The 21,298-nt window shown below is 40.9% G+C and overlaps 1 protein-coding gene and 1 pseudogene across 2 annotated transcripts; both read left to right on the top strand.

Annotated features, from left to right (window-relative positions):
- The first annotated feature begins 1,294 nt into the window (after positions 1-1,294).
- Positions 1,295-17,018, top strand: LOC117851783 (protein ROS1A). 2 transcript variants are annotated; one of them, XM_034733687.2, is made up of 18 exons: positions 1,300-1,617; positions 4,916-7,804; positions 8,212-8,302; positions 8,387-9,917; positions 10,027-10,106; positions 10,444-10,528; positions 10,606-10,697; positions 10,781-10,849; positions 10,925-10,961; positions 11,050-11,132; positions 11,644-12,090; positions 12,220-12,256; positions 12,340-12,397; positions 12,461-12,600; positions 12,694-12,759; positions 12,861-12,975; positions 13,304-13,342; positions 16,425-17,018. In XM_034733687.2, the coding sequence occupies exons 2-18, from the start codon at positions 5,038-5,040 to the stop codon at positions 16,550-16,552; spliced, it is 5,865 nt and encodes a 1,954-aa protein (XP_034589578.1). In that variant the 5' UTR covers positions 1,300-1,617; positions 4,916-5,037; the 3' UTR covers positions 16,553-17,018. The 2 variants fall into 2 exon arrangements, 1 of the variants encoding a protein (XP_034589578.1); XR_011897979.1 differs by lacking the exons at positions 10,925-10,961; positions 11,644-12,090; positions 12,220-12,256; ... (4 more) ...; positions 13,304-13,342; positions 16,425-17,018 and having other exon boundaries at positions 1,295-1,617; positions 10,781-10,924; positions 11,050-11,112.
- Positions 17,019-18,466: 1,448 nt separating this feature from the next.
- LOC117855002 (uncharacterized) lies at positions 18,467-20,730 on the top strand (annotated as a pseudogene).
- The last annotated feature ends 568 nt before the right edge of the window (positions 20,731-21,298 follow it).

Below are 21,298 nucleotides of genomic sequence, written 5' to 3'. Positions count from 1 at the left end.
TTAAAGGTTTGTAGTAGTATGATATTTTAGAACACAAAGCTAAAGATTAATGGAGATACGTTTTGCACATGAATCCGAGATGACATCAGAGTGGATAAACTGGACTTTTCCCTACTTTTAAATGTATACTATTGAGCACTGAAATAGAGGCGGGAAGGTTGTTGGGGTTGAAAGGACATCGGTTGGTAGCCAAGATTTCTCTTCATTTATTAGAGCTTAAGGGTAGAAGATATAAAAATACTTTTTACTCACTTAATTGCTTTAGTCTTTTGTTTTGTTCAAATATTAAGTATAAAGAAGACTCTTTATTCGCTAGAATGTATATTAACATGTAAAACATACTTTTGCTAAGAAACATGATAAGTTTAGGTAGCAATAATTTATATTGAAGAGTTTACGATAGTTTTGATATTTTATTAGGATTCTAAAAATAAAATAATATAATAATATAGATATTTTGTGGATGAATTCGAGTCGACGTCCGATAAAGTAAACTGGACTTTTTCCTACTTTTAAAGTCAGGTTATCGGACACTGAAATAGAGGGATGGTTGTTGCGGTTGAAAGGACATCGGTGGGTCGCTTTATGGCAGTTAACCGCCAGTGGGGGCCCCACGACGGCTCGATCCTGGAATCGATGTTGCACTACAATCGCTGCCTCTCCTCTGTCTTTTCCTTGCCACAATAAAGGCGGGAGATTCGCATCATCTGTCCAGCTCAGCGGCAGCGTCACACCCCAGCACAGTGCGTGCTGTAAAACCCCCGGGCGGACCCCACCGATCCCGTGCCTTAACGCTCCGAGATTCGCACTCGCCCACCCACCGAATCCGGGTCCAGCCAACCGCCCCTGCCCAGCCGTCCGATCCGCGAGGCGCGCCATCACTTCCTGCCAGCCGCGAGGCGGGGCGCCGAAGCGGAAGGCCTTGAAACGGAACGGGGCGAATCGGGCAGGCGAGTAAAAAGGCCAGCGCGCGGCGACAGGTGGTGGCGCCGCCGCCCGCCACAGCACGCGGTTTCGGCTTCTGCCTCGTGGGCCCCTTCTCGTCGCGAGGGAAAAAAACACGTGCCGGTTAGTCCCGCCTGGCGGCGGCCTGGCCGTGGCCTCGCCCCCGGTCGCCCTCGCGGTGAATCCCCGTCGCACGCGCCCCGGCGCGCCGAGGGCGGGGGGCACGGCAGGCTACGAACCGTACGGGAGGAGGGCCCACCCGGCAGTGAGGGCTCCTACTGGTAAAACTCGTACCCGCTACTAGTACCCCACTCCCCTCTGGCCCTCTCTCTCTCTCTTCCCACCCTCTCCTTTCTCTCTCTAGACTAGACTGTGGTGTCTCTCTCACACAAAGTCGCAGCGACCCAACCTCCTCGCCCCTCCTCTCTCTCCCTCGCGGTGTTGTTTTCGTTTCCCTCTCGCTTTCCTCCGCTCCACCGCGCGGCTCCGGCGGGCGGTGCGCGGGCGGGAGAGGAGGAGCGGAGGGCGGCGGGGCCGCGGCGGTTTCTCTGGCTGAGGAGCTCGGAAGGGGGGAGGCTCTGTTTCCGGGGCTGTTTCTCTGCATCGGGTTCTCCGAAGATCGGGGGGGACCGCGCGACGCGGGGGGCGCGCCCGATCTGCTCCGCCGGCGAGGTGAGCTTCTGGATGATACGGGGCTGGTTCCCCTTCGTGTTCTTCTCTCTGGCGTGCTGAAATGTGGGTCGTGGCGCGGGGAGCCGTGCGGGTAATTTCGCTTGTGGAGGAGGGAGGACGCCGCTCCCGTTTCCCCCATTTTTTTTTCCGGGTCGTTGGACGGGTTTTGGTTCGTTCGGGTGGGGTTTTAGGCGGGCGAATCGCGTTTTCGTTGGGTTTTTGTCCGCGTGGGGTGTAATTTGGGCTTGGATTGCCAAGCTCGGGAGGAGGATTGGTTCAGAGGCGCGAGAACAGAGGATTCGGGAGGTTTCGGTTTTAGAGAAGAGCCGCCGCTTCAGTTTGGATTTCCGATCGAATGCAGCTCTGTCGTGTTGTTGTCTAGGCTTTATTTCGACGAATTACTCTTTCAACCCCGCGAAAGAATGTTGCGATGTTTGTGTTTGTTTGGATTGGTGTATTGATGTGTTCTTAGTCATTGGTCAAGCAGAAGCCGCGGCGCATGGTCGTGAAAAGTTTGCACTAGCTAGATGGCATTACTTAGTTTCTAAAAGTGATCAAATGCTCGAGTTTGGCGTTATTTCTTATGTGACATTGTGCTATGCTATCCTTGCTGCACTAGATGTTGTCTGTGGTCTTCCATCTCATGGAGCTTGCAATATTTTGAGTCTCGAGCTATAAAAAATAGAAAAAAAAAGCTTATTTCCAAAGCTAAATCCTCCATGCATGCGGCTGGCATTGCTGTCTGAAGAGTGAGACCACGGCTGGCAATGCTGAGCGAAGATTTGGATACTGCTTGCAGGCAGTGACATGACTCGACTTGCTGGCATTCCTGCGAAAGTTTGGGTCCAGGGCATGCAAAGAGACATTTGCACACGTCTTAAGCTTTGCTGACTGAAGAATGGAATGGAGCATCCAAGTTGTAGTGGGACCAAATGTCAAGAATTGCCAGGTGTTTGCCTGAGGCTTTCGGCTGTTCATGTGACTGAGCAAAGAGTTGTTCAGGTATCTAGAACATGCATGTGAAGTCCTATGGACGTGCTCTCTGGTTTTGCTGATGAATACTGAAATTAAGGAACGTGGGTCATGCTGCAGATTGCAAATATTCGGCTAGTTTCAAGGTGGCACAAGCAGTTGGAGTTGCTCAATCAAAAGTGTGACCTGGGAACACAATTGATTCGATAGGGTTGCAAAGCCTTTGGTACTTTTGAAACGAGAGTGGGCTCAGTGCATGCCATATGTAATGTAGGTTACCACAAATTCTTGTAAAAGCATAGTTCTGAAGCAAATAAATAATGTACTCAACTGGCATTATGAGAGGAGTGTTGGGCTTGGACATGGTTTGGGTGATGGTGTTTCATGGGAGGGATTTCTATAGAAGCTTAATTTTGAAGGCATGTGATCGGTGCTTTGAATTTTGAAGAGTTAGTAGTCTCATAGCATGCCATGGGCACTGTGTGTTTACAATGGTTTTAGAAGAAAGTTTAGTTTCAAAATAAAAGATTTTAGTGCCTGTGTTGATGCTACTGTTGGAAGAGGAGTCTTGGGGGTGCTATGCTTGACACAGATTACTATTAAAGCCTAATTTTGAATCCTGGCAGAGTGGCATGTATGCAAGCTACATTGCTAAAATTATAGGGGGTTTGTGACATGGCATGGGGTTTCGGGCTTGGCTGGTTAGGGCAGCTTCTCATAAAATCCTTAATCCTGCACCAATGTTCACAACAAGTGCATTCTTGCGTTTTTATGAATTATCAAATATATTTAGGAAAACAAATTATTATAAATATGTCGTTTCCTATTTTATTATTTCCTCATTAACTGTTTGAAATAATGCAGATTGCTTTGGCCCTTTGGTTATGAACAAGATCTTCACATCTTTTACCATATTTAAGTGTATATTTAGTACAGTATCTTTTAAATACCAATATGCACATTTGGTTTGATGTGATAGCATTGTTCATTGTACCAAATAAAAATTGGAAAAACAAAGTACCTTTTTTGTTCAATTTGCACGCAACATATTTTGTGTATGTAATAAAGTAGGCTATGTGTTTGACAAAATATTTGCTGTAGAAATCACGGAGTTTGTCTGCTATTGTGAATTTTTTTTTGACAAATTCGTGCTTTGACAGCTGATAGATGTCCTGCATACTTATGAAATCAATTAAAGCTGCCCTATATTGTTGAATGTTATTAATGGCTTCCATTCAATACTCAACTTACATTCACACCAAAAAATTCTGAAGAATAACAACATAAGACGTCCTTTGCTTCATTTCCCTTCAACTCTCATGAGCGAGGCAGCAAGGAACCCTTGATGCTTTGGCTACCTGCTGTTGGGCTTGGGGTTTTGAGTTAAGTAATCACGGTTAATTTTCTGTTTGATATGTAGAATTGGATTTTGGTGGAGAAAATCTGCTTTACTTTGATATTATAGCTCTGGGTTTGATAGTTCACATTTTTTTTCCTCGAACACGCAGGAGAGCTGCGTATCTTTGTATTAAAGAGAAGAGAAAGAAAGAAACCAGTCCCTTACAAGCAATCCCTCTAACTCACCTAGGAGAATAGAGAGATTGCAGAAACAAGCAAATAAAAAACACCAAAGTACAAAAAAAAAAAGACCCGACATAGGCCAATTAAGTTGGCCCAACACCATGACCAAGTCCCAACTCCTGAAGCTTCTTAGCCCCAGTCAATTCCCAGAGCCCCAACTCTTTATTAAAGAAGAGTTGTGCATTTGCAATGGAGGGTGAGGCTCCGTTAAAAACGCAATTGTTTCTATGGTTCCATAAAGTCCAAGCTCCAAGAATCACCATGCTATTGAAGCCTTTTCTCTGAGTTTTATCAACTTGTCGACTTGCTTTTCTTACATGACATAAAAGCTATTATGATAGTTCACAATTTTTATGCACAATTATTTTACCTGATAATCTTCATGACATAAAAGCTATACTCATCTACAAAGTTGCCTCCATAGTTTATACATATCTCAAAAAGGTCTCAAGGAACTGGTGGTAATACCTACTGACAATTCCTCAAGCACCGAAATGTTGTCAAACTGATCATGTCAACACTGGTCAGTTACAGCTTCTCAGCAAGCTAAACAAACTCGAGGAACATTGATATTATTTAGAGTCTCTTGCATTGATGTTTCATGTTTGTAAGGAGTGCAAGTTGTGCAACCTACTCATTGTACTATTTTTTTCATACTCATTGTGCTATTTTTTTTCCATAATATTGTTGTTAAACTGTGATTTTTTAAATATTTGTAACAGTATTGTCTCTTCATGACTTTCAGGTGAAGTCGACTGGGAGGTTTGATAGGGTTGTGGTTAATCTAGCCCTGCACCTTCAGAGATGGCATGATATGACTTACCTCATCTGGATAACAATTTGACTGGTACCATAAGTGTCGGAAATATGCAGGAGGGGCTGGGGCAAGGGGTGCATGTACCTCATGGTATCAATCTGTGTTTCTCAACTTCTTCTGTGCCCTTTCAGATGAATTCTTCCATTGAGCTGGGCACAGGAGACGTTACCCCCCCTGTAACATTTGAGAAGTTATCTGCTAACCCACAACCTGTTAGAGATGATGCTGGAGTGGTCGAAGGTATCGACATGAATGGAAAATCAGTTCAAAAACCTAAGAGGAAAAAGCACAGGCCAAAGGTCATTAAAGAAGGACAATCAGCAAAGTTGCAGAAGCCTAAAACTCCAAAGCCTCCCAAGGAAAAAGGGAATCAGCCTACTGGGAAGAGAAAGTATGTCCGGAGGAAGGGACTAAGTACACCAACCGAACAACCTCCATCAGGAGGTGCTGATACACATACTAGAGCTGAAACAGGAGTAGTCCAAAGATGTTTGAACTTTGATGCAGGAGACCAACATGGACATTTGGATCTTGTACCGCAAACTCAGGCAACAGACATACATACTGGTCCCGGGGATGCTCAGCCATCAATATCTGGAGTTGAAAGAAGTAATGTCCAGGTAGCATGCCACTGGGGTGGTACCAGCAGCGGTATTTGTTCAGTTGATCCAATGGCTAATTTGCAAGAATTACGGGTAGATAACATGCCTAAAAGAGTTAATTTCGATCTGAACAATTCTATAGTAAACCAGATGCCAACCAATTATTCTAATCTAATGGACAGCTCTGGACAATTTTTTCAGTTTGGTTTAAGAGATAACATTCAAACAAATCAGTTACTGGATTCTCATTCTAGTCTTCCAGTTAGATGCGTCTCTCATCTCACCAGATCAGTAGATCATATGCAGCATCCATCAGCTAATTTTGATCAGTACATAAGCACACCTCAAGCTTGTACAGAAAATTCACACAGAAATTATCAGATGTTCAATGGTTTTAGAATGCCAGAAAATATGACGGCAGCCTCTCAGCATACTGAAAGGGTCCCAATGAGGGGCAATTTCAATCCTGAAACTTGTGTAGGAGAAGGTGTGATAAGCAAAATGCCCCAATGTTACAGAATGCCAGAAACTCCACTTGTACCTCCCAAGCATAGTGAAAGGAACGCGATGAATGGAGTTCTGAATGAATTTTCTGTGAAGAATGATCACTTGAAGTTTGCTACCAATGATAACTACCAAACTGGTGCAGCTTTTGGTTTTCATGATTCTCCAGACTACTCAGATGTTCTTGCAATAGGTAAGAAAAGAGAACACAATGCTATCAGTGGTCATCAGATTTCTTTTAGAATTGATTTTGAAACCTCAAATAGAGCAACACAGTTCTATAGTGATGACCCCCTTTCCACTGGCTCTTATACATCTTATTATCCTGAAACATGCAAAAGGATGAGACCAGAAAATCACAGCAATCGCCTCAATGGAGCTACATTTTCAGATAGTTGGAATACAAATAAAACTTCAGCTGTAAACCCTGGAATTTGTACCTTGGCTGACGTACAAAGGTTGATGGCCCTTGAGAAATCACGAGCTTACCAACAAATTATTGACTTTGGAGCGTCAGGAAACAACATGGTCCAGCAACAAGTTGAACCTGCTCAGCAAAATATCATTGGTAAGGAATTTATTGCTTTGCCTGATAAACAGTTCAGAAGCTTTACTGCGCAGAACATACCATTGCCTGGCAGTACAATGAGCCCTCTGGGAGAAAGCAATATCCTGAGGAATGGAGTGCATCAAATTCAGTCTTGGGAAATCACATCTAGGCAGGATCACTGTAGCAACAATTTTACTTTACCAGATAAATGGTCTGGATACTTAACAGCAGGGCACACACAATTGTCTAGCAGTATAGTGAATCCATCCATAGAAAACTATATTCAGAGTAATGCTATTCATCAACATCAATCCTTAGAAAATGTTATGCCTAAGGAGCCAGTGTTGTCTGAAACACACAACACTTCCAGTAAAGAGGCTCATAACTACAGCATTGCTGCTGCTACTGATGAGCAGATCAGGACTACAAGTGATCCAGTTGTGAGGTCCCTGTCCCAACCAACAAGCCAATCAACTAGAAGAGGAAATTGCCATCTGGACTCAACTAGATTGACTGCAGAAAACTCCACTGAGAAACCAAAAAAAAGGGGCCGTCCAAGAAAAGAAGCAAAACCCAACAGGGAACCAAAACAAAGAGGTACTAAAGGAAAACAAAATGTTGGTCATGCAAAAACCACATCGCCAAAAGGTGCATGTACTGACTCCTTCAAAACTAATGATATTACATATGCTTCTGAACCTTCCACTGGAATTGCTCCTAGGATGGCAAATGTGGATTCGAAAATCTCTGATCATGATAAGTATAGTGGCATAACCTCCAAGCCAACTGATGGAGGAATCATTCCTCAAGCTACAGCACCATCGGTTGATCCTTTAGATGGAATAATTCAAAAGATTAAGCTATTAAGCATAAACAGAGCAGACGATATTGTGGCAGAGGTACCCCAAAACGCTCTTGTCCCTTACGAAGGTGAATTTGGTGCACTAGTTGCATTTGAGGGAAAGGCAAAGAAAAGTCGTTCTCGGGCCAAAGTGAACATCGATCCAGTCACCACTATGATGTGGAACTTATTGATGGGACCGGATATGGGAGATGGTGCTGAAGGGTTAGACAAGGATAAAGAGAAATGGCTTGACGAAGAAAGAAGAGTATTCAAAGGAAGGGTTGATTCATTCATTGCTCGTATGCATCTAGTTCAGGGTATGGAAACTATTTCAATCTTATGTTTCTAGCATTCTTTTTCTATATTTAGTACTACTCACTATCTCAAGTTCTTTTTTTCATGGGGTGTGTTCAGTCAGCCCTTCTTTTAGTATTTGATCTATATTCTGCAAATATTCAGATAGGTCCTATGAAAACTCATATTGTTAGGTTTGCCACTAAATCGTATGGTTATAGAAAATTGATAACCACAGTTGCATTTTTGGAGACCCTGAAAACAAGAAATCATCTATGGTTTGTGATCAAAGGGATCATATTGGAGTTCATTTGGACAGTGATTCCACAATGTAACATGCGACACTATAATAATTCATAAGATGTTAATCACAATGTGTTTTGTTTCCACAACAGAACTTAATTTTTTCTATAATCTAATTTATTTACAGGGGACAGGCGTTTCTCTCGATGGAAAGGATCAGTCGTGGACTCAGTTGTGGGTGTATTTCTTACCCAGAATGTTTCGGATCATCTTTCTAGGTGAATTTCTAGCCTAATTGAAGTAAGAATACAGTGTGCAATTTAGCGTATCGATATACCAATTTAGTCTTTTTCTATTTTCAGTTCTGCTTTCATGGCAGTTGCTGCCAAATTTCCTGCGAAGATAGAAGTCCCTGAAAAACCTGTGGCGGAGATGTCTCGCTCACCTACTGAACAGAAGGATAGTTGTTCTGGACTGTTTGGTGATTCTATCAAGTTGCAGGGGAAGTTATTCATTGAAGAGATAAGTGATGTTAGATCATTAGTTACAACAGAAGATAATGAAGAAAGTAATAGTAACGACTTAATTGGAAGCTCTTCTGGGTATGGAGTAAACCATGCAGCTGGAGGATGCCATGTCTCTTATAGGAAGTCCCATGAAAATGGGCCATCAGGTTCTGTTTTTCCAACAGCTGGCTTTTCAAGTGTAGTAGAAGCTGAAGATGGGTCATTGGAGGATGTTATTTCTTCACAAAATTCTGCCGTTTCTTCCCAAAACTCCCCAGATTACATCTTTCACAGAACCGACCCAATAGGTTCTAGTTCATTGCAAAATTGCACAGAAGAGGGCTATACAATGAGAAATATGTCCAATGGGGTTGGCAGCTCAACTGAGTATACAGCGCTGCCGCCAATGCAAGATCCAAAAGGCATTCCTGGATCATCAGATTGTGATGGATTTAATCATCTTCCAGTCTCAGGTGTGAACAAGGGCGTGTTGCTTGATCTAAACAGATCATATCAGCCATTACATATTCCTATGTCCTATGTTCAGAATGGCGAGTCTGATTTCACAGGTGTGTCGTGCTTCAGCCATATAGATAAATCAATCCGCACAGGCCCTGATAGAGTGAATCTTTCCAGTGTTACACAATCTGAGGCTAGCTTTTATCAGCTTCCACCTGCTTCTGCCACGGGCAACAATAATAAAACTAAAGTAACTGATTCCTCAAGGCACTCTTTGTACAGTATAAATGGGCCACTAAGTCAGGAGAGGAGCACTTGCCCTTCTGATCCTTCACAACAAGGCGACTTACCACCAATAATTAAACAAAACTTCCAGCCGTTACATAGTTCAGAGGAAGTACTGTTTTCCAAGGAGCACTCTTCCTGTGGAAACGATTTTGTGAGGAACAAAACTGAAGCTCCTTTTGTGGAATCACATGTCTATTCAAATCTTAAAGAGGTGCACACTACCACAAGAGAGCAGGTTCAATCAGGATGCAGTCAACATGATAATGATGTCAGTGTTCAGACAACAGCAGATGAAAAGCATCGGTCTCCAAACTTGCGTGAAAACCAGAACTCTCATTCAGAAGTCTTGCAAGGAGTTGCTTCAGACCCGACGCAGAAGTTCATTGATACTCAGAAAGGACCATCAGAAGTTCCTCAAGATGGATCAAAGGCTAAGAAGGTACGGGGCCGACCTAAAAGGAAAACTTATGACTGGGACAGTTTACGAAAAGAAGTGTTTTCCAATGGTGGGAGTAAACAACGAAGTCATAATGCAAGGGATACTGTTGATTGGGAGGCAGTTAGGCAAGCAGAAGTGCGGGAAATATCCGAAACTATCAGAGAGAGAGGAATGAATAACATGCTAGCAGAACGGATAAAGGTAGGTCTGGTAGAAGGAAGCTATCCAAGAAGTTCTAGTCATTCAAGCATGCACCCATATTTTAATTTGCCCTTGCACCATTTTAATGTTTTGACCATCTTCTGCACAGGAATTCCTGGACCGATTGGTGACAGACCATGGAAGCATTGATCTTGAATGGCTAAGAGACGTTCAACCGGACAAAGCAAAGTAAGTCTAGTGGAATACACTGAGAAAATTATAAGAACTACTGAACATGTAATCGTATAAGCCACTTTGTACTATTCATATAGTTTTGTGATGCTACTGCTTTTTCACTTTGAACAAACCTGAAGAGCTTAAGTGTCTTACAAGTTTACTGAATGAAGAGTTTAAGTTTAATGAAGAGTTTTAAATCATCAAAAAAAAATCTATTGAGTAAACAGTGAAAAACTGAAAAGTTGATGACATCACCTTTGTAATCATTGCAATAGCTAACTATTTCATCTGAACAGGGTTTTATTTCCTTTTTTTAATCTGTCATACACATTTCTGCTAATTCTTCCAGGGACTACCTTCTAAGCATTAGAGGGCTTGGACTCAAAAGTGTTGAGTGCGTTCGTCTCTTGACGCTACATCATATGGCTTTTCCAGTATGTTTTTTGTCCATCAACCTCCTAAAGATTTTTCAATTATATTCCTTATTCTGAAGCTCTGTATGCTGATTCAGGTGGACACAAATGTTGGTCGGATATGTGTGAGGCTTGGATGGGTGCCACTTCAACCCCTGCCAGAGTCTCTTCAGTTGCACCTATTGGAAATGTATGTATTTTAATTCTCTGTAGTTGATCTTGATCAATATATGATCAGCCATGACATATAAGTCTGATCTTCTACCCCTGAAGGTATCCTATGCTGGAGCACATACAGAAATACCTTTGGCCTCGACTATGCAAGCTAGATCAACGAACATTGTAAGATTAGTTCAACCAATACTTTTGATAATATATTTAGCTGGCAAGATTCGTTGACGCCTTCCATTTATGCAGGTATGAGCTTCACTACCAAATGATTACTTTTGGAAAGGTGATAGACATGAAAAATAAATCTAGTGATCCAACATGGGCTGGTTTACTGTGAACTGACTTACCTTTTTGCTTTCTTACACCATTAGGTTTTCTGCACAAAAAGTAAGCCTAATTGCAATTCATGTCCAATGAGAGCTGAATGTAAGCACTTTGCTAGTGCATTTGCAAGGTAATTTCTAGAAATGCAAACTCCTTGTTATTCAGCTAATGGACTTGCTGAGTTATGTTGTTTTTTACTTCAGATATATGTATGGGATACTGTTCATTATTTATTGCAATGAATTGACATATGTAGTTATTTATCGCAAATAATCTTTTAGCTATCAAGAAAGTTATTACATTGCTGTAGATGGCTCTCGATGCACTCTGATTTGACCTCTGACCAAAGAGAGTGAACTTCCTTTACGAGGAAAGTTATTTGCTCTGTTTTTGCAGTGTGCTGATATTCATGACATATCTAGAACGTCTTGTAGCTATCAAACAGTAATTGTGACATTGTCAATGGGCCTTAGTTCGCTCCAGTTTGAGCTCAATGAAAAACTTCAGAGATTTGCATTTTATGTGCTTTGTCCATTTCCACTAATAGGAGCAGTCAAAACATTGTTTTTTTCCTTATGTCAATTTCAAAATTTTGCCGCTGCACATTTAGATACAATTGGTAACACTCTGTATAAATACAGTGCTAGGCTTGCCCTTCCGGCACCTGAAGAAAAGCGTTTGGCTACATCGGAAGATCCAAATGTTGTAGAGTTTCTTCACCAAGCATACATAAACTCAAGGAAAGTAGACCAACTTGAGTGGAATGCAAATTATCCTAAGCATGCTGTTTCTGGTAACCATCAGCCGATCATTGAGGAACCACCAAGTCCAGAACCTGAACCTGAAAATGCAGAGACAAAGGAGGGTGCAATAGAGGATTTCTTTTGCGAAGATCCTGATGAAATTCCTACCATCAATCTTAATATTGAGGAGTTTACACAAAACTTGAAGAGTTACATGCAAGCAAACAAAATCGAGATTGAAGATGCTGACATGTCAAAGGCATTGGTGGCCATTACCCCTGAAGCTGCTTCCCTTCCAACCCCAAAGCTCAAGAATGTTAGTCGCCTGAGGACAGAACACCAAGTGTATGACATTAGCCTTGATGAAATTTAATGCCATTAAGAATAACTTAGTTCCTTCATTGCTTTTACTATTTGGATCACTGATGTGGTTGACACCTGTCTTTTGACTTGTTTACTTTCATCTGCTTGCAGTTATGAACTGCCGGATTCACACCCTCTTCTGGAAGGAGTAAGTTCTCGGCAGATATCAACTAAACACTGCTTCTGTATTGAATATTTATCTCAAATTTAGCTTTCTTTATATCTTTGCAGTTCGAACAGAGGGAACCTGATGATCCCTGCCCATATCTTCTTTCTATATGGACCCCAGGCAAGGTCATTTGCTTGAAACCTTAGTTCGCCTACATTCTTCTAATCTTTAAGCACTGAACAGGTGAAACAGCACAATCAACCGATGCACCCAAGACATTCTGCAACTCAGGGGAGACTGGTAGACTATGTGGAAGTTCAACATGCTTTAGTTGCAACAGTTTACGAGAAATGCAGGCTCAGAAAGTCAGAGGAACACTTCTGGCAAGTTTTCTCGAGTCCTTTTAATTTTTGGGTCTTGGGTATTATATATATCGCTAAACCAAAAAGTTTTATTCTTTGATCAAATGTAAGCAGATACCATGCCGAACAGCAATGAGAGGAAGCTTCCCACTTAATGGGACATATTTTCAAGTTAATGAGGTGAATATTAGTTTCCACATGTTTTTGTTCTTTGCTATTACAGTAGAAGAACTAACTCTTGGCCCATCAGATTTATCAGTGGTACGAATGTCATTATGCAGGTATTTGCTGATCATTACTCAAGCCAAAATCCAATTGATGTTCCACGAAGTTGGATATGGGACCTCCCAAGACGAACTGTTTACTTCGGAACCTCAGTTCCTACAATATTTAGAGGTATTGCTCCTCCTGATGATAACCAAGAGTGTGGATCTTGCATAAACATTTTACTTTTTCCCCAAAATTTGTTCCTTAATGCTGGTCATGGATTCTGTGACATTGAACCATACAACTTAAAAGTGGAGAACGAAATACAGCAATAATCAAGTTTCATGTTCATGATTAAACCATCCACTGACCACAATCTCTGACACAATACAGAAGCAAGAAAATATTTGCAGCTCGATGGGACTGTTTTGTGGTTTCTGTAGCGATCTTTGTTGGCAAGTTTTGTTCTTTTGTGTCCACCAAGCACTAACTATGTATTACATCTTTTTGCCGACAGGTTTAACGACTGAAGAGATACAACAATGCTTTTGGAGAGGTACCCACTTTTTCTCCATACTTTGATGATTTATGCACACAATGAAGAAGTCTAGTGTTGAGCCCTATATATTAATGTGAAGTGTGCATGGATTGGGGTCCTCTTGGCTGTGCTACATTGCCATTTTAGTATCAGCATCATTTTCTAATGAGAACGGTATTAGTACTGACATACTGTTGAACGTCAGGCATCATATAGTACCACTAAGGTCATTAAGTCATCAAGTCAACTAGTAAAGTCACCGCTGGTCCAACTGTTTGACTTGGTAGATTAGTATGACTAGTCTCAACAAGACCTGCTTAGGCAGGAGGCATATTAGTATGATGGTGATCTCAATGTACTTAAGATCGCACTCTTGCTTCCAGTTGACCACCCCAATGGCCCCATGGCCCCAACTTCGAGTAACAAACACCATTTCTTTTTCAGTGTATGAGAAACAGAAGCTGCTGCCTGCAGGCTCTCCCTTCCTCCCTCTCCCTCTCCCTCTCCCTCTCCCTCTCTGCCTTCTGTGTTCTCACATGTGTGTCTGCGTGGAAACTTAATATATCACTAATGGAAGATTTGATTATTTCATTGTCGATTCATGTTTCTTCCTTAAGACTTTTATCAAGTATCAACCATGACAATTATGACATCAATTGTGAACTATTTCCTCCTTGATGCATTTAACGTGTATAGACCTTCTGAAGGTATTTTTTTTTCTGGAATACGTAGGAAAGCTGCGTATCATTGCATTAAGAAAAGAGATAAAAGACTCATATAGCCATACAACACCACACACACCAACACTACACACACCTCACAGGTTCTAGGTTACATACGCGCCCGTTAAAATTTAAAGGTCGACCACCCCTCACCAACGGGCACTGCTAAGCCCCAGGTCGAGCAGCAACCAGATCACTAATGCCTTTGGCGCCTACCAGCCTCCAGAGAACAGCTTCTTCCTGTGCAAGGAGAAGCACCCGCTCCATCCTGGGTGAGGCACCATTAAACACTATATCATTCCTTTCCTTCCATAGAATCCAAGCTCCTAGCATGACCGGTGAATTGAATCCTCTCTTGGTTCCTTTGTCAAGTGTGCTACCAGCTTGTTGCCACCAGTCAAAGAACCCAGTGGAAGATGGTTGAGGTGCAATATCCAGGAGTCCAAAACTGCGAAGTAGTTGAAGCCAGAATTGCCTAGAGAAGACACAAGAACAGAGGAGGTGCTGAATGGTTTCGTCCTCCTGGTCGCAGAAGGGGAAATGCTCAGGATGAGGGAGACCCCTTCTAGCGAGTCTATCAGCCGTCCAACACCGATTATGTGCCACTAACCAAAGGAAGAATTTGCACTTCCTGGGACCCCAATTCCTCCAAATTAGTGTGCTCAGCTCAAACTGGACTGCTCCAAGGAAAAAAGCCTCGTATGCTGACTTAGTAGAGAACTGTCCTGAATTCTCAAATTTCCATTTATGAACATCCTCAGCTTCTGGCAGGAGCAGTGTTTCCTGAACCATGTCCCAAATATCCAGAAATTCTGACAGGACCGCTACCGAGTAGTGCCCCTGGATATCCTGTACCCACTGATTGTCCAGCAATGCTTCCTGAACAATACGCTTCTTAACCCGCCTCTTGGGTACAGTTGCAAACAAATTGGGAGCCAATAGCTGAATAGAGGACCTTCTAAAGGTAGTTACTTTCATATTTGAATTAATAGATCACTATTGGAAGATTTGATTTTGTTGCATTTGTTGATTCATGTTTTTTCCTTGAGTTTATCAAGCATCAACCATGACACTTGTGATGGTTTTATTTTCATATTTGACTTATGTACTTCATTTCTCAATACATTTGTTTGATTTGCTGTATAATTTTGGGAAAGCTGAAAGGAGTTCGGTCTAAAGAAATAATAATAATTGGCCAGAACAGTCACCTCTTTCACCGTGCCCATTGCTGTCTTAGTTTGTTGGGACACTAATGGCCACAGCTAGCTCATAATGCATGGCATCTCAGTAACTACTAGCTAGCGGGTGAAAGGAAAAGGGTAGAATAAGAGGAGTGAATGGCTGACCTCGATTTATGGAGGAGTCAAAGTTGGAGGCTAAGTGAAAATGTAGATTAATTTAGCATCATAGGGTTAGGCTGGCAGCTGCTGCTGTGGGTGGTGGGGTCAACACTAGTGTGTGACCCAAGCTCACATGTCCTAGGAAAGGGTAAAGTTAGATAAGGTATGGGGCTATAGACTGCCCCCTTGTTGCAACTGGCTCATGGCAAATGGATAGAGCTGACAAGGGATTACACTAATGGAAACGAGCATTATTCAATGGAAGATCAAGGTATAGAAAACAATCGGCAGGACATGGGACACTTCTGAATTTGAGAGCATAATTGCCTTTAATTTTTTTTTGGTTGTCAAGGGAATAACTGGGTAATTAATGTTTGATTGATCAGCCAACCTCTTCCCTCGTAAAATGTGTCAGTTTACACTAATTTTGGTCCATTCCAAATAAATCTGGGGTGTTTATTATTTTTTTTTCATTTTCTTAGTTCTGGTTTCTCTTTTTTGATATAAAAGTACCAAAATATATAATACTCCCTCCGTTCCAGATTGTAGGTCATTTTAGCTTTTCTACGTTCATAGATATTATTATGCATCTAGATATAGAGTATATCTAGATGTATAATAGTATCTATGAACCTAGAAAAATCAAAACGACTTACAATTTGGAAACGAGGGAGTATATGACAGAGAAATGTGCAAAAAGAATATGGTATTTTTTGGGTTCTCTTTTACCCTGCTTAGTTTTAGAAACAATACATTGTACAATTGCATTCATTATTCATGTATATAGTGTATTCTTATCTTTTCTGCAAACTAACAGGTCTTAAAGTAATTGAGCAAGGTTAATGTTTAGCAACTACTCCCTCCATCCCAAATTGTTTTGGCTTCTCTAGGTGCATAGCATTTCTACGTATCTAGACATACCGTATATTTAGATGCATAGCAAAAGTTATGTAACTAGAAAAGCCAGGAATACAAACTTTGTTTTATCATCTAGAACTTGCTTATGCTTAGTTGCCTTCTGTCTTAAAATGTCTGCAGGATTTGTGTGTGTGAGGGGCTTTGACAGGACAGTGAGGGCACCGAGGCCGCTCTATGCGAGGCTGCATTTTCCTGCCAGCAAGGTTGTTAGAGGAAAAAAGCCTGGAGCAGCAAGAGAGGAAGAATAATAGTACATTGAAGAAATATAGTGGAGCTAACCAGACTACCAGAGGATGGATAGCCCAAAATGAGGTGCTGACCCAATAAGTCGCCAATCATTTCTAACAGAATGTCTTGCATCTGTAGTGAATGCCAGTACCTTGCAAACCTGTGATGCTGATGTTATGAGGCGACATAACCCGTTAAGTTAGATCCCATCTGTGGTAACAGCCTAGCTGTGTCCAGTCATTCTTTACTCCTGAATTCAATATAGCAAATGAAAAAAAAAACCCCATAGTGCATAGTCCAGCCGCTCTAATTGTTCGGTACCTGTGTAAGTGGTATCAGTTGTTGTACAACAGGAAGATGAACCTTGCAGTACAATGGTCATACATGTTCGTTGATCACAGTGTAAACAATGTAAGTGTAAACAATGTATGCTTCATCAGCAGCTATTTGATTGTTTCAAATCAAAGGAAAAGCCTTTTCGATTCATACTGGAAATGAACTATTCTATTTTTTTCCTCTTTTCTTTTGTGATGGAAAACGTCAAAAAAATGCGGAATAGTTTCTTTTCTTTTTCATACTAGTGCATACGAGGGGGTTGGGACCGTGCACCGCCTGCACTTGTCGCAAGCTTTTCTTAAGCTGATCGTGGCAGCCACTAACACGCAAGCTAGAATCTATCGTGGACGAAGTCATTTGCCTGACGCCGCGGGGCGCCGTAGAGTTGCGGATTAAGGAGTGTCATGAATTCGTTGTTAATAAACACATAAACTTGTACATTGTCAGTGAAGGGTGACTTAATATTGGTAACTACCTAATAATTTCATTATTTATTAGACTATTAATTGGTTAAGAATTGTCAATTGTCTTTTTTATGTACTCAAATTTGTTGACATATGCGTCTTATCACGTGCTATATTCACGATTCTAGTAGTTTACAGTGGGTATGCTCTCGGGTACGGGTTACCTGATGGGTAAGAAACCCGTGCGGGTGCGGGTATGGGTATTTTAGTGGGTAGAGTTAGAGTCAACGGGGTGCAGGTATGGAATGGCACTAACCAGCGAATATCTACCCATTGCCATTTCTAGGTATAATCAATTTTCTTGAATCATATTATTGATCATAGATAGTTGAAAAGGACCAAATCAAACATAGACAGGGTTCACTCAACCAAGCATAATGATCACCTCCTATCTTGAACCATTCTATATCAGGCCCGTCCTTGGAGGTGTGCAATCCGTGCGACAGGGCCTCCATTTTTTAGGAGCCTCCATTTTCCAGGTCTATAGCCCATCATGCTCACCAAATTTCTAGGCCTAAACTTATTTTTCATAGTTATCCGACTAACAGAAGCAAGGGCGAAGCCCAAAGGCTCCTTTTCCCATCGCGCGGCTGTAGTGTCTGTTCGCGTAATTGTTTGCTCGTCTCCCTGACTCCGCAGCTTCCAATCGTGCATCTCGTCGTCTCTTTAGTCTAGGGCATAGTTGTGCCGGTCGCCCGAGCGCTACTACTGGTAATTGGTAATTGTCATCATCGATCGCTGAAGTGCACGTCCGCTAGAGGCTTAATGAAGCAGGAGGCGCGGAGCTGTGGAGCTTGACTCCGTGAGGCATTCTGGTTACTTGATCGATTCTACTTCTTGCTTCACGTGGATTAGTGAATCAAAATTTTCTTATATTTTGTATACATGTGCATGAATTGATCTAGATTAGTGTTCCAAGAACCAAGATCAAAGCCATGTCTTCTGCAAACCGATCTAGAAAATTTGAATCAGGTTACCAAAAGTGTAAGAAAAAATAAAGGATGGAAGAATTAACTCAATCTCAAAAAGGAGCTATGGATAGATTTATTAGAAAAGAATCGTGAGTGTCCTCCAATAATCAGTCAATTGATCAAAGTTATCCAATTGATGATAATACTGATAGTGATCCTATGGATGGGCAAACAGAGACTGAAAATAATTGAGATAGAGGAAGCTCTTAATGACAACACAAATGAGCAAACGGATAATAATGGTGATAATTTGGATACTAATCCCGTTGAGGATGTTGATGATTCTTTTCAGCCTGATATATTTGATCCTAGGTATTGGGATTCGCTTGATTCTAAACAAATTGACATTTTAGCAGAAAAGGGACATAAAGGAAACTTATCAATTCAGAAAGGTTCTAGGGATAGATATTCTAGAAGGTTTTCTGCACTATTCTATACTAGAGTACTATAAAATGGAGAGCATTGCGATAGGGATTGGCTTGTTTATTCTAAAGAGATCGATAGAGTAATTTGCTTCAGTTGAAAATTATTCACAAAAGGGAACTGGAAAGGTTATCTGGCAAATGAGGAGTATAGTGATTGGGCACATCTTGGTACTAGACTTAAAGAGCATGAGACAAGTGCTGATCATGTTTTAAATATGACCGCTTGGTATGAGCTGCGTAGTAGACTGCAAAAGGATCAAACTATTGATAAAACTGCTCAACAACAACTTGAGAAAGAAAAGGACCACCGGAGAAAAGTTTTGTTCATAATTGTTGCCATTGTAAATTTTTTTACCAAGCATAATCTAGCATTCCGTGGTAGTAACAACAAGCTATATCATGATAGCAATGGGAATCTTTTGGGTTTGGTAGAGATGTTGGCTGAATTTGATCCAGTTATTCAAGAGCATGTTTGTCGTATTACAAATGATACAACGCATGTTCATTATCTTGGTCCTAGGATTCAAAATGCTATTAAGTCTGAAATTATGATGAAAATAAAGAGTGTAAAGTATTTCTCTGTCATTCTTGATTGTACCCCTGATGCAAGTCACCAAGAACAAATGTCTTTAATTATAAGATATGTGGATACATCTTCCGGTCAGGTTTCTATCGAAGAATCCTTTCTAGGATTTTTAGATGTAAACAATACGACTGAACAAGGACTCTTTAATGTGCTACAGAATGAGCTAAAGCAACTTGATCTTAATATAGATGATGTGAGAGGACAAGGCTATGATAATGGGGCAAATATGAAAGGATGCAGCAAAGGTGTAAAGACAAAATTTTTGGATGTAAATCCTAGAGCTTTCTATTCTGCTTGTGGTTGTCATAGCCTTAATTTGACACTTTGTGACATGGTCAAGAATTGTGGTAGAGCTAAAGATTTTTTTGGATCATCCAGTGCATCTACACAATATTTGCTAATTCCACTAAGAAATGGCAAATTCTCAAAGATAACATAACATGATGGACTCTCAAGTCAGTATCAGCTACACGTTGGGAGAGTCGTGTTGAAAGTGTTAAAGCTATTAGATTTCAATGTGCAGATATTCGGGAGGTTCTACTTCAGGTATTCAATATTTTCATATTATACTAATAATGTCGCAATTCATTTGACCATGTCTAAATCTAACGATATGTTGTTTCTTTTAATCTCAGGTATCTGATATTGAAAATGATCTAAAAACAAGCAACGAGGCTAAAGGTCTAGCAAATAATGCACTTGGAGAGTATGAATTTATAGTGGCAATAGTACTTTGGTATGAAGTATTATATGCCATTAATTTAGTAAGCAAACAGATGCAATCAAAGGATATGCTTATTGATGTTGCTATTGAGGAAGTGCAGGGGCTAATTGTGTTTTTTAGAGGGTACATGAAACTGGTTTCTTAGAGGCATTGGAGACAGCCAAAGGAATTGCACTTAAGATGGATATTAGTATAGAGTTTCATAATAAACGAGAGATTAAAAGAAAGAGATATTTTGATGAGAACCTAGATGACACAAATGCTTCCACACAGTCTGCAGAGGAATCATAATCAACTATTTTCTAAATATCGTTGATCAAGCTATTTCCTCACTTACAATAAGATTTGAACAGTATCAAGGTTACCAGAATATTTTTAGTTTCTTATTTACTTCCAATACATTGAAGTCATTGGATAAGAATAGCTTGAAATCTTCTTGTGAAAGTCTTGAGGGGGCCCTTACAAGAGATGGTAAATCTGATATTGATGCTAATGAACTGTATATGGAGTTAATGTTTCTTCAAGATTTCATTCCAAAAGAAAATATGGGTCCTGTTGAGATTCTAAAGTTTCTGAAGCGACATGATTATTTTCCCAATGCTATTATTGCATATAGAGTTCTCTTGACCATTCCTATGACTGTTTCTATATCTCTTGACCATTCCTATGACTGTTGCATCAACAGAACGTAGCTTTTCTAAATTGAAGCTACTGAAGTCTTACTTGCGTTCTACAATGATACAAGAAAGACTAAATGATTTGGCCATGATAGCACTTGAGAGTGACATATTGGAGAAGATTGAATATGAGTTTATTATTGAAAATTTCATTTCAAGGGACACCAAAAGAATGATGCTCTTCAGATAAAGATTATGCAACCAAGATTAAATAGGTATGGTTCTTAATGTATCATATTTCTATGTAATATATTATACTATATATTATTTTATTACTTTATTTCGCCGTAGGCCTCATTTTATAGTTCGGTACAGGGCCTCGGTTTATGCTGGGATGACCTTGTTCTATATATAAACCAAATGGTACAGTTGAAGTCATCGCTATGGTCTATATCAATGATCGATGGTTCACCATAGCTTACAGCCCTACTGTGCCAATGGATAATGGCACATGGCCTTCCTATAGGACTTTTGCAAGGTTTGGCGGGAAGTGTTGGATCATGGCTCGGGTGCGGTTCTTCTTGAGGCTATAACTCTGTCATTCTATAGATGCATTTTGATTGTCTTGACGAGATCTACACAA

Source organism: Setaria viridis, chromosome 1, assembly GCF_005286985.2.
Source record: "Setaria viridis chromosome 1, Setaria_viridis_v4.0, whole genome shotgun sequence".
NCBI classification, from domain to species: domain Eukaryota; kingdom Viridiplantae; phylum Streptophyta; class Magnoliopsida; order Poales; family Poaceae; genus Setaria; species Setaria viridis.
The sequence above is the reverse complement of the archived record's forward strand: the minus strand, read 5'-3'. Positions and strand labels throughout refer to the sequence as shown.